At 46.3% G+C, this 13384-nt stretch overlaps 1 protein-coding gene across 1 annotated transcript in view; it reads left to right on the top strand.

Moving 5' to 3' along the window:
• Window positions 1-13384, top strand: part of CAMTA1 (calmodulin binding transcription activator 1) — an 878634-nt gene that overhangs the window by 766442 nt on the left and 98808 nt on the right. The window contains exon 9 of the mRNA XM_024207910.2: window positions 13079-13205. Coding sequence (XP_024063678.2) covers window positions 13079-13205 — 127 coding nt within the window. The remainder of the gene's footprint in view (window positions 1-13078; window positions 13206-13384) is intronic.

The following is a 13384-nucleotide window of genomic DNA, read 5'->3' as shown; positions in this document are numbered from 1 at the left end:
AGGACGCTGCAACCTTTCAAAGGGATATGTTGTACCAGTGCTCAGGCACAGTATCTCTAGGAGCTCTCACCGAGGAGGTGCAACCCTCAGCACTATACCAGGGACTCATAATATACATGAATAACATTGAAATCCTTCTCAGACCGTTCTCCCCATTGCATGTTCTGAGAGTTTCCTCCATTCTTTCAGCTCAAGTCCTTCATGTCCTGATCTATGTGTCCCCCTGCTTTTCATTTTTTCCAGTAGGATTTCTGTGGATTTCACATCTCAGTGTACATTGTTCACTTTTGTCTGAGCTGGAGAAGAGCCAACATTCTTCTCTGCACCTGCTCTCCATACTGGCAGACCGACTCTTCTCTCGGCTTATGTAGAGGGCCTAAAAGCTCAGAAAACTGATCTCTCTTTCGTTGCAAATCCTTCTTTTTATTCTGCTGTCATGGAAACCTTTTTGTTATCTAATTGATTCACTAAACCATCAGTCATCTCTCTTCCTCTCACAGAATTTGGTGTTATTTTCCTTTGAATGATCCTCTAGGTCTGATTATTCTATGGCCAGAATCACTGGGGACCAGTTTTAAAATATAATGTTGGGTCCAGGATTTCTTCTTAATTGGATAGATCCAAAGCTGGAGTCTATGGTCACAAATCTTGATTCCCAAGCAGCTCAAAACATCACCTCAGATGTTAATTTTCTTTACTGATATACAATATTTGTTATATACAACTGCTGAGATACGGAGAGAATTTTTTTTCTTGCATTTGTACCCACTGGGAACAGGCCTCAAATTGCTATTCTATTGCTCCTGTGCTGCTTTTCTTGTGTTCCAGATTTGTAGGGATTCCGCCGAGTTCACCTTATGCAATAATTCTAGCACAAAGCTGTCAAGAATATCTCTTTCTTCTGTTTCTGAGGACATTCGGAAAGACCCGAAGCCAGAATTTGTGTTAGTTCAAGTAACCGTGGTGGCATTATTCTCCTAAGAAAGCCTTGTTGGGTTTTCTTCGTTTTAGGCAGGTTTTACTGAGGGTCACACAGACAGGTGTGCTATGTGATCCTGGCACTGGGCCCAGACCACTATCCCATTTAACAAAGAACTGCTCAGAAGTGCATCTTAATGCTGTCCTTTCTGGTGAACTTTACGTTTTTGCTTTCTGGTGTTCTGGCTGCCATAATCACATCATAAAAATATTATGTACTGTGCACTTCACATTTATCAGCAACCCATTAGCAAGTTTTCATTGTGAACTAATCAAAGAGTGAGAAAAGCCATAAAATTAACTTTCTGCATCTGCAAAACATACTCTGCTTTGGTGCTTCAGGATCCTAGGAATCTAGGATTGTTGGGTTCATCACAATAATCATTTTCGTTTTGTTTTACCATTCAGTTTGCAATTAATATTTGCTTGGAAATGAGTTTCCACAGACACTGAAATGACTGTGCTTCAATGTGTGTGGTAGGATTTGCCTTGTTTGGATTCTCAGTGGAGCTGGAAGAGTTGTCAAGGTGAAAATCATTTTTCCCTGAACACAAATTGCCTGCAACAAGTTTTCATAATAAATGTTTCTATTGGCATAACACAATAGAAAAAATGCTTTGCTGTCAGAGCCCTTGCTTCATAGCTTCAATGAGATTAGTCACCCATGAAAGGAACTCTTTAACCATCGGGAAAACTCAAACCCTAATGCTAATAAAAAGTGTAAACAAATACCTTTTTTTTTTTCTTATGGCCTGTGTCCCCCTCCTGGGGATTTGATGATCCATCTTGTTCTTCCCTTTTCATTCCTCCTTTCCTCTTTCACAGGTGCCTTCTTCCAAAGCCCTCTGAAGTTGGGGAAAGACTCCCACTGATTTCCATGGGTTTAGATTGAGGCCTTAGGGAGGAAGTATTGAGATATCACTGGCAAGCGTGTCAATCTCAGGCTGTTTGATGGGGATATTATTACAGTCACAGAAACCCCCCACATTCTTCTTTCCTTTTTCTACTGTCATTGTTTGTTTTAAACATATGATTCTCCTGTAGTTACCAACAGCCCAGCAGTAACAATGAAGAGTCGTGTAGAAAACATATTGCAAAGTTCAGTTCAGGTGGATTAATTGTAAATAAATGGACCAGTTACATTATTTTAGCTGAGTTAAAAATCCTCCAAAGTCTCTTTCTGTCAATCCAAACATATGTACAGGAGCTCCTAGCATCTCAGTCACTCTTTGGTGTGTTCAGAAGTGACATGCCTAGAGTTGGTTTGGCCTGTTATCCAAACGTTTGGGGGGGAAATCTCAGAACATGAGTGTCAGGGAAACCCCCAGAGTGAACTGCGCAGATGCTTTCTGTTTAGACTGGCAGCAGGGCCCAGCAGAGATGCTTCTGAGCTCTTTAGCCAGACCCATCAGTGTAGGCCAAGAGCTGTGGAAAGGGCTGAACTCATCTGAACCAGAAGAAAGGTCCTAGGTCAAGTCAGGCTCACTTGATCATCTCTGAATATGAATTCATGTTATTGCCAGTGCTTAATTTGTGCTGGAGCCCCGGCACCTCTAGCTTGGCAGTTAATAGCCCTGGCACCTCTGGGCTTGCCGCATCAGTTATGAAAGTAAAAAAAAATTGATTGAGCCCCAGCACCTCTTTCATTAAAAATTAAGCCCTGGTTATTAAGGTACTCTCCTTACCTGCAATTTTTTGTGAGCTCTGTTCAGAATGAAGCCAGAGCTTCTATCATTCCGCTGGGCAGCTGGAAGAACATGCAAAGTTGCTGATTGAAACAATCCCTCCTTTGAACAGCACTTAGAGAGGGAAAACTTGGGGGACTTAACAACATAGAGGACATGTAAACAGGGTCTCAGGATAGACAGGGATGATGGTGCCTTGTTTGTGCCCTAAGCGTCTCTGATGATGCAGCCTGCTGTGAGCCCATCACCACTCTGTTATAAAATGCTCTTTTGATGTAATTAATTTAAGAAAATCAAAAAACTTCTGACATGAAAAACCATTTAGATCTTAGCAGCCACCAGCCAGCTGCAGCAGTGGGTAAGATGCATCACTCTGGTAGTTCAAAGGGCCCTAGGGAACCCTCCTCCACTGTAAATGCTGTCTGTTCTGTCCATGCTGAAAAGGGAAATTGTGAAGCAAAGGCGATGGTAGGTGTTCTCATTTACCCAGAATGCCCTTCCAGCTATCAGCTGTATCCCAGCAGTGCCAGTGTCTGGGCTCTGGATTCAAAACTGAAAGAGCTGGCTACGCTTGTGGACAAACAGAATCCCCTCTCCCTGCTGAGCTAGACGGCCACTCACCCTGTGTCATGCTGTGTCCTATGTAACCTCGATTGTAAGCTCCTTGGGGCAGGGACTATGCCTTATTCTCTCAGTAAAGCGCGTTCTACAGTTGTGGTGCTGAATACAAATACTAAATAGTAACTGAGCACCTTTAAACCATCTTAGAGAGTCTCTCCTGCAATTTGCCACTGGAGGGCAGCACAGGAACAGCTAAATAAAGCAGTATCTCCTTGGAAAACAAATGCAACCATACCTATGCATCTGATTACTAAAGAGCTCTTCTGATTTTTACAGGAGGCTGTTCCTTGTCCCTGCCTCAGTGTTACAGATACTCCCAGTTTCTGTTCATCGGAACCCAAAGAGTCTGAAGGGAATCTCTCTTTAAAAACACAGTCTAATGCTGAGGAAGGACTTGGGGATTTTTTATAGAGGGTCATTGACCCCTGGCTCAAGCAGCAGGCTGCTGTACACATTCTGCCCCCAAAATGCAAGGTCTCTATAGCCCCTTCTCTAATATAACACAGGTAATGTTGTGCTCCATGCTGCTACCTTAAACCTAAAGCTGGAGTGGATGGAACTTTGTTGCTCTGTATTTGCCAGCTGTTTTAAAAACTAAGCGGAGTTAGGACAGGCTGGTGCCTGAATGGGAGACTTCTAAAGGAAAAGGGAGTTTGTAGAACACACATCTTTTGTGTAATAGACTTGCATAGAAGCTTCAGCCTTCAGCTATGAGTGATAGAGAGAGTAGATTCTCCTCCGGTTTGATAGGAAGTCCAGCTGCACTGGGCTACAGGGGTCCCTGCGTCATTTGTTTGCTGGAATTCTCCTCATCAAAGTAATCCTTCATCTGACTGATCTGAAAACCTTTCTCAGAAATGCTGCTAATGATTATTTTAAAAGCAAAGATTAAGTGCAGAAAACTTCAGTGCAGTATTGTTAAGGCTGAGAATGCAAAAGCATAAGAATCAGGAAATTCAAAAGTTAAGGTTTGCACAGCAACCTGCTCTCAAGCATATCACACCTGGAACATCTGTATTTGTTTGAGTGACTGTTAAATGTGTGCCTTACTATATTTCTACAATGTATTATTACTTGTTATGTGTACTGGGGTAGTACCTAGCCGTCCTCATCACAGACCAGGACCTGCTGTGTTGGATGCTGTGCAAACACCACAAAAACACAATCCCTGCCCCAAAAGAGTTTACAAGGTAACCCCTTGCAGTTGCTAGAGGAACTTGAACTTTTGACTATGTTGTTTGTAAAGTGCTGAGACCACCATCTAACTGGAAGAAGCTATTGCAATGTCATTTTCTCTAGAACTCAGCTAAATCTTGCCCATCACAACCAGCTCTGGGAAGAATATTTTTTCTTAGGTTGATTAGTAACACTTTTCTAGCTCTGACTCAGATCCAGTCTCCCACCTTTGCAATCAGATTCTGCCTCATCTGCACATGAAGGGCTTCTGTTGAAATCTGTAGGTGCCTGGCCCTGAGACAGGAGATACTGTTGCCAGGCTCAGTGCATGGTGTGGTACACCTATTGGCCACTCGATGTCACTATTGCAGCTCACAACTGCAGCCAAAGCCTGATCCCTTTTTCAACAACAAATATGCTGATTTGAATGCAGTGAACATTATTGTGAGGGTCGAAGTACTTGGTGTGGCTTGGTACATGAACGTTTGGAATCTGTTGTGGGACTGACGAAAAGGCTGGCAGGACACGGGCCGGCTAAGGAATCCTGCTTAGCTGAGTGATGGGGTGCACTGCCCGTCTGGGCTGTGAAACACCTGAGTAGAGCCAACGGTAAAGCCCATTTTCCAGCCATGGACACAAACAAGGAGGGTTTATGTGGCTAGGAGAGGGGGTTCAGCTGGTGCGTGCAAACCTACTTGGCCCAGATGAGACTTAACAGAAGGAAGAGGAAAGGAATGACTGGGCCTAATGCTGCTGCCTAGCTTACGCCCTCAACAGGGAACCCCATTTGCTGATGCTGAGGGAATGTGGAGGTGGTATGGCCCCTCCCAGAGGGGAGCGCTATTTGTGGCCCATTTTAGAGCGTGTGTGATGGAGTGTGACCTTAGTCTGGGGCTGCAGGATCAACAGAGGAGGTGCTTCCCACCAGAGCACAGGAGGGGGCAGAGAAGATGCTCCCCTGGAGGTCAGTATGCACTTTGCTTCTCTTTGTTTCTGGTTGCTGTAGTAGTTACACAGTAACTGCTCCTTCCCATGGGTCCCAGTGGAGTTTTCAGAGACGTGGTCATGAGGGGCCATTACTGGGTCCCTGCTGCAGCAGTGTGTGCGTTGGGGATGAGGGAAGCACACATCCTAGAGGAGGTATTTAAATGTGCTGAATGCACATAAGGCATCAGTAGTAACTCTTCAGCCCTGACCTGGGCCAGGCCACAATGACCCCTTAACATGTCTGAGCTTGTATAGCCAGACTGGGCCCTTTAAAGGGGCCCATGCATTTTATTGCCACTAACACCAAAGGGGAAGAAAAGAAAAGCAGACTGTGTGCATGGCTCAGGACAGTGAGTGCGCTCTGGCTGCCTTCATTCAGGGGGGTCTGGCTGTCAGCTCCCACCATCCATGACCTGCGGCTGTCTGCTGTATGTCCTTCCTCTACACCCTTGGCTCCTGGGAGCCACTCACCCACCCATATGGACTGTGACCTGAAAAACCTGTGCCCTGGGTCTCTCCTCAGGGGTCCCACAAACCCTATATTGTTTCTTGGGAAATAAAATAAATAACGATAAGAGAAGGAAGCAAAGTTGGGAACAAGGCAGCTAATGATGCAAGTGGCTTTCTCCCAAAGGATTCTGGGATGATTGATCCAGAGAGGTCTGCAAAGGGAGTAACTCCTCCCACAACCTCACACTAGCCCCCTACCCTCTTGGCTCAGCAGAAGAGCAAAGATGGGAAGGCAGGTGATTTGATTTTGTGGGTGGAGGAATGTAATAGAGTTGGATGTTGAACTGCTGAAAATGTGTGTGCAGGGAGCAAGGAAAGGCGTGTTTCTGGGAAAGGTGAGACTGTGAATGGAAGGGATTCGGAGACTCCGGTGAGTTCTTAAGTGCTCTGCCAGGACCAAGAAAAGAGAAGAGGAGTCAAGATTCCCCTGCCCCTTTCCTCCTGTTCTTCTGCTCCCTGCTCCACTCACTTCCCTTTGGCCTGTTCCGCACTTATTCCACTGAGTGATACCGCACTGACACTTTAGCCCTGTCTTGGATGGCATTCTTTCCTGGGCAGAATGAGCTAGTGGGTGTGAGGTGGAGGGGCCTCTGGAGTCACTAAGCCTAAACTGGAGGAGTATGAGAATACACAGTGTGTTTTCTAAGGACCACATTATTTCCAAGATTCTTGGTGTTCTCAAGCGGTGATCCAAGGGGCACAGCTGCTTGGGTGCCCTTGATAACACATTTGCCATTGCTCCTTTCATTGAACCTTACATTCAGAATGTCGGGAAATTTCGTGCTTTTATATAGAGAGAAAACCAAAACATTATCTGAAGAGATGAAAGGATGGGCTGGATTCCTGAAAGGCGAGGTGAATTTTTGTTTTTTAATTTTCAATTTTAACTCCAGCTTAATGACATTTCTTGCCTGAAAATTTCCTTAGGGTTTTTAAAACATTGAAGATTTGCTCAGTGAGGGGATCCTGGTAAAAAGAGGTTTCTAGCTATCTACATGGGATGTATTATTATTCCAGTTTATAGCTGGAGAAAATGAGAGACAGAGAAAGAGCACTGACTCAAGCAATTTGCTTGGCACCTGCTATGCTGAATCTGGGCCTATTCTCAGTTTTCCTATTTGTAAATACGAGGCAGCAGTACAGTGCTTGCCAAATACTCCCCTGGCACAAACTACTCCCTTTCAGGTTGAAGCCATTACAAATACACTTGGGGAATAAATGCAAGAAGCAAGCTCACCCCCAGACACTTTGACTAAACATTTCCAGAAAAATATTACATAAGAACGGCCATGCTGGATTAGTCCAATGGTCCATCTAGCCCAGTATGCATCTTCCGACAGAGGATGGTGCCAGATGCTTCAGAGGGAATGAACAGAACAGGGCAATTTATCAAGTGATCCATCCCATCACCCAGTCCCAGCTTCTGGCAGTCAGAGGATTAAGGATATCCAGAGCCAGGGGTTGTATCCCTCACCCTCTTGACTAATAGCCATTGATGGACCTATCCTCCATGAACTTACCTAATTCTTATTTTGAACCCAGTTATACTTTTGGTGCCCTTTGTCATCTCTTATCCATGCTGAACAGTCTGTCTTTTTAATCTCTCCCCATAAGGAAGCTGTTCCATACCCTCATTTTTGTTGCCCTTCTCTGTACTTTTTCTAATTCTAATATATTTTTTGAGGTGGGGTGACAAGGTGTGGGTGTACCATGATGTGATGAATTGGAGAAACTGCCCACCAGCATGGCAGAGATAAAGAGATCCCTTTGGCCCAGCTAGCCCCGTCCTATTATAGCTGCAGCCAATGCCAGGCCTGAAGAGTGTAGAAAAGGAGAGACCGGGGCCAGGTCAGTGCTGACTAGTGAAGAGGCAGGAGCTAGCTAGCACCTTATCTAATAGGAAAGACCAGTAACCTGCCGGCAAGGCAGCCACCAAGGAGCAAGTTCTGTCTCCCAGTCAAGGGAAACTGTGGAGGAGACCTAATAGCCTCTGATAACTGAGGTAACTAGGGGACTGCAGCCCAGAGACATTGTGGGGTTTGGATGCACCAAACTTACAGCTGCCCTGCCTGAAAGAGATGGTCCCACAGCAGGGCCGAAGATCTACAAGAGTGCACCATGGGAGGCAAGCCACACCAGCACATTGGACTATCGGGACCATTCCCCAAACTGAAGGGACTCTGGTAGGAAGAAGCCCGGGGCAGTGGATTTAGACTTCCTGCTTGGAGTGCCCCCTGTTCAGGGGTCATCTCACACAGGGCCCTGGGCTGGGACCTGGTAGAGTGGGAGGGCCTAGGACCTCCTAGCCCAGGGATTCTCAAACTGGGGGTCAGGACCCCTCAGGGGGTCCTGAGGTTACTACATGGGGGGGTCGCGAGCGGTCAGCTTCCATCCCAAACCCCGCTTTGCCTCCAGCATTTATAATGGTGTTAAATATATAAAGAAGTGTTTTTAATGTATAAGGGGGGGCGCACTCAGAGGCTTGCTATGTGTAAGGGGTCACCAGTACAATAATTTGAGAACCACTGTCCGAGCCCCACTGCCTGAAAGACTGAGGCACCTTGACCAGGGAAACAAGGGGCCATCAAGCATGCCAGCCACTAGGCCACCTGGGCCTCCAAGCACTCTGTTACATACGGATTTATATAGCAGCATTATGATATTTTCTGTCTTATTGGCTATCCCTTTTCTAATCGTTCCTAACATTCTGCTAGCCTTTTTGACTGCCACTACAAATTGAGCAGACATTTTCAGAGAACTATCCATAATGACTCCAAGATCTCTTCTTGAGTGGTAACAGCTAATTTAGACCCATCATTTTGTAGGTATAGGTGGGATCATGTTTTCCAATGTGCATTACTTTGAATTTATCAACACTGAATTTCATCTGCCATTTTCTTGCCTAGTTGCCCAGTTTTGTAAGATCCCTTTGTAACTCTTCACAGTCAGCTTTGGACTTAACTATCTTGAGTAATTTTATGTCATCAGCAAACTTTTCCACCTCCCTGTTTACCTCTTTTTCCAGATCATTTAGGAACAGCCCTGATCCCAGTTTAGATCCTCGGCAGACCCTGCTATTTACTCCTCTCTACTCTGAAAAATTACCATTTATTCCCTATCCTTTGTTTCCTACCCTTTAACCAGTTACTGATCCATGAGAGGACCTTCCCGCTTATTCCTTGACTGACTACTTTGCTTAAGAGCCTTTGGTGAGGGACCTTGTCAAAGGCTTTCTGAAAGTCCAAGTACACTGTGTCCACTGGATCCCCCTTGTCCACATGTTTATTGACTCCATCAAAGAATTCGAATAGATTAGCAATACATGATTTCCCTTTACAAAAGCCATGTTGACTCTTCCCCAACATAACGTTCATCTACCGGTATGTGTCTGATAATTCTGTTCTTTTCTGTCATTTCAACCACTTTGCCTAGTACTGAAGTTAGGCTTACCAGGCTGTAATTTTCAGGATCACCTCTGGGGCCTTTTTTAAAAATAGGCATTACATTAGCTAGCCACCAATCATCTGGTGCAGAATCTGATTTAAGCGATAGGTTACATCCCACAGTTAGTAGTTCTGCAATTTCATATTTGAATTCCTTTAAAACTCTTGAATGAATACCATCTGGTCCTGGTGACTTACTTTTTAATGTATTGGTTTGTTCTAAAAACTCCTCTGTTGACACCTCAGTCTGGGACACTTCCTCAGATTTGTCACCTAAAAGGAATGGCTCGGGCATAGGAATTTCCCTCACATCCTCTGCAATGAAGACCAATGCAAAGAATTAATTTAGCTTCTCCGCAATGGCCTTGTGTCTTCCTTGAGTGCTCCTTTAGCACTGTGATCATCCAGTCGCCCAGGTGATTGTTTGGCAGGCTTCCTGCTTCTAGCATAAGTCCACAGCTATGCCATTTCCAGCAGATTGGTTTGGTTTGGCAAAGTAAGGGGTCACAATGGGAAGCTTATGTCAACCTGAACCGTGTCACAGACTAGGTTCTCCATTGGTATTTCAGGTGCCCTGGTCTTCAGCTCCACTTTCTTATATTGGGGAGGAAACCCTTCTCATAAGAAAAATGTCTGGATGCAGCAGACTTAAAGGTACTTGCTACACAGCACTCCAGGCAGGTCATTAGGTGGCAATGACACCCTGATTTTGTTAGAGCATCTCAACTTTTGGATGGGCTCCCAGTCCCCTAAATATAACCTTGCCTTCTCTGCAGTATTTTATCTACTGGCTAGGTGTGAGATACTTTGCAAGCTGAATATCCAAGAGGAGGGAATTCTCCTTTCTGCCCTCTCCCCATATGCCTGTCCAAGCTGTTCCCCTGGAAGCGTAGAGCCTCCAACAGAGGTGCAGCTGAGGAACAGAACCAGTGCAGTTCCCTCAGGGCAGCTAGGAAGCATTGAGCTCCTGAACCAAAAGGACTTGGTAAAGAGAAGAGCCCTATGGCTCTTCTTGAGGCCTGAGCCACAGGCAGATGGCTCCCTCTACTGATTGCCAACCCAGCAGCCCTGAAACAGACAGAGATCCAAAACTGAAACTCAAGCGCAGTGCTTCCATCCCTGGGTCATCAGGAAACTCCGCCTCTGGCACCAGAGACAATCGTTGTGCTCTGCTGGCCATGGCAGATGCATGGAGATAATGCCTCAGAGAGAGCTACATTCAGTCCTTGCCAGAGGATCTGTTGCCTCGAACACAAGGGCATTGAGAGCTAGGGAGTGGGGGATGTTTGAGTGAAAACTAAAGGGGCTGCTTTTGGATCAAGCCCTGCCTGGCCCCATGGCCCAAGATAGCTGGGGAAGTTGCCTGCTCTCTGCGTGGCACAGCAGTGCTACTGTGCACTTGCAAGAGATGTTTAGATGCTTAGAACAGGGGCTTGGGAATCCAGACTCCTGGGTTCCAGTCCCAGCTGTAGCAGGGGAGTTTGATTTGGTGGGTTAGAGTGCCAGGAACAGGGACCATGGCTTTAGTCTGTGTTTCTAGAGCACCTTGCACGCACTCCATGACTGAGGCTCCTAGGTGCTACTGTGATATAGATGATAATACATCAGCCTCCTCGATTCTATTACAAACTTTGCCACTTACTCTGTTTGTCCTTGGACACATCTCTTCCTCTGTGCCTCAGTTTCCTTATTTGTACAATGGGGATTATACTGATGTGTCTTAAAGGGAGTTGTGATGCTGAATTAATCAATGTGTGTAAAGCACTTTAAGGTTCTAGGCTGAAAGGACCTGCAGAAGGACAAAGCCTTGTTGTTACTGGGGCTTAATAGGAGCACGTCTGAAACAGAAGTTGAGGCTGCCTGGAGCTCACTTGTTCCTGGAGAAAGAGCTGGTTTGCTTTGCTGAGCCATTATCATTTAGTGCCATGTGTGCTGCTTACCTGTTACATTTTATATACAAAATCTCCAATATCATTGGCAGGTGCTTCAAACTGCAGCTGATACGGTGCCGCAAAAAACAACTCAGTGTCCCAGAAGCCATTTGTTCTCTGCAGAGTTGCCCATAAAGCTGTCATTTTTCACTAGCAGCATGATCTGTGAAGGGGTCAGTGCGGCTTTTCTCTGGGCAGAGCTAATACAGTGTGGTTGAAAGATCAACACTGGTGCCTCCTTTCACTTGTGTGCATTACAAGGCCACATCATGAACTTGAATTTTCCCTCCCCGATCAGATGTATGGCATAGACACAGAGCTCTCTGGAGCCTCCACAAGGAAAGCGGAAAGGTCTGAAATACGCTTGACCCAGATTTCAAAAGTCCCTGGTGGGACACACCACTGCAGCATATTTATCTGTCTACTTGTTTGTGTGTCTAGATACTTACACACCATCTCTGTGGAACCCAAGTGTCTTAGTATCTGTGTCCTTCCTTATCCAGCTGCATCAGCTCGATCCCTAGTTCCAGGTCCGATGGAAGCTCTTGGTGATTTGCACACACGTCCCTGCCCCATAAATGAGCCAGATTTCATTTATCCTCCCCCCAGTCCACTCGAACGCCATGATCTACCCTCAGGTCTGGTGTGTGGCATGGCTTAGGATGTGACATGTGTTGTGTGCTCTGCTGTGTTCGGTGGGTGACCTTCCACTAGCATTAGGAGGGACTCGAGGGTTCCCTGTTGTTTCTGCAGAATAGATGGTGGCAGTCAGGGCAGCCAGTGCTTAAAGTCGTCCGAAAAAGCTGGGAGTGCATCATTTTCTACAGAAATGAAAGCAAATCACATCTGCCTGTCCCCCTCTCCCCCCCTCCCAACATCAATTCTGCCTCCAGCCCCACTTCTGCTTCTCCTGCAACTCCTGGGGTCTGTGGGGCTGCAGTGGGGTCCCCGCTCCCCTTCTCAGGCTGAGTGTTGTAGGGAGGGAAAGAGAAGGGGAGGGGAAAGGAGCAGAAAAGCCCTCCCCTTACGCACAGGAGGGGAAGGAGGGAGCAAAACTACCCTCAGCATCTCTGCTCTGTTTGCTCCTGCCTCACTCCCTCAGCATCTCTGATTGGCTGCTTTCATCTCAGGAGGCAGTGCAAAAAGGAAAGCTGCCAATCAGAGGGGTTCCTCCCCATCCCCAAGGCAAGGCTGAAATGTATGCTGCTCAGCCACCTGACTTGAGTTGTAGAAGTTTTGTTTGTGTGTCTGCAACCCATTTCAACCAGGCGCACATTGAGTGCCAAGGGCAGCAGAATGCCGTGCAGAGTCTGTTGTGATCAAGGCAGTGAAGCACAGCACATGGTTATACCTTTGGGAGAGGGTGCAGGAGGAGCGAAGAGAAGGAAGTTGCTAGGGGAACAACCCTGCACCCCAGGGTGAGATTTAGAGGCCCAAGGGTACTCTAGACAATCTGATCATGAAACTATAAAGGCCTGAGGCAATGGGGCCCTTGCTAACCCATGCAGTGATATAGCCAGAGCAATGTCAGTTGCAAAGACACTTAGCTAGTGACTTGGCAACACTGTGAGAACCAGCACTGGACGTCAGCCTGTATTGGAGGATTCCTGCTTCCTGGCCTTGGTTTTCTGTTGTCTCTCATGATGCTCTTTTTGGCCCATGGTTCCAAGTTTAAGTGCATGCACCACCCTGGGGAATGCTTCCTTTGTAATGCTATTTCTTCTCTTTCCTGTCCTTTTCCTTGTAGGGAGGCGTGAAAGTCCTAATCACAGGCCCCTGGCAGGAAGCCAGCAATAACTACAGCTGTCTGTTTGATCAGATCTCAGTGCCTGCATCTTTAATACAGCCAGGGGTGCTGCGCTGTTACTGCCCAGGTAAGGTATGCCCATCTCATGCAGCTGGTGATATAATGACTGGACTGTGCCATATGAACCCAGCTCAGCCAGCCGGGCAGCGAGTATCAGGGCATGAACCTAACCATGGGTGTTCGTGTTAGCATTACTCAGCAGAGAGCTGAGCCAAAGTATGTGTTTACCCAGCTTACTGAAATGAA

This window comes from Terrapene carolina, unplaced genomic scaffold, assembly GCF_002925995.2.
Source record: "Terrapene carolina triunguis isolate 2854851 unplaced genomic scaffold, T_m_triunguis-2.0 Scaffold714, whole genome shotgun sequence".
In the NCBI taxonomy this organism is placed as follows: Eukaryota; Metazoa; Chordata; order Testudines; family Emydidae; genus Terrapene; species Terrapene triunguis.
This window is presented reverse-complemented; position numbering and strand designations above follow the sequence as displayed.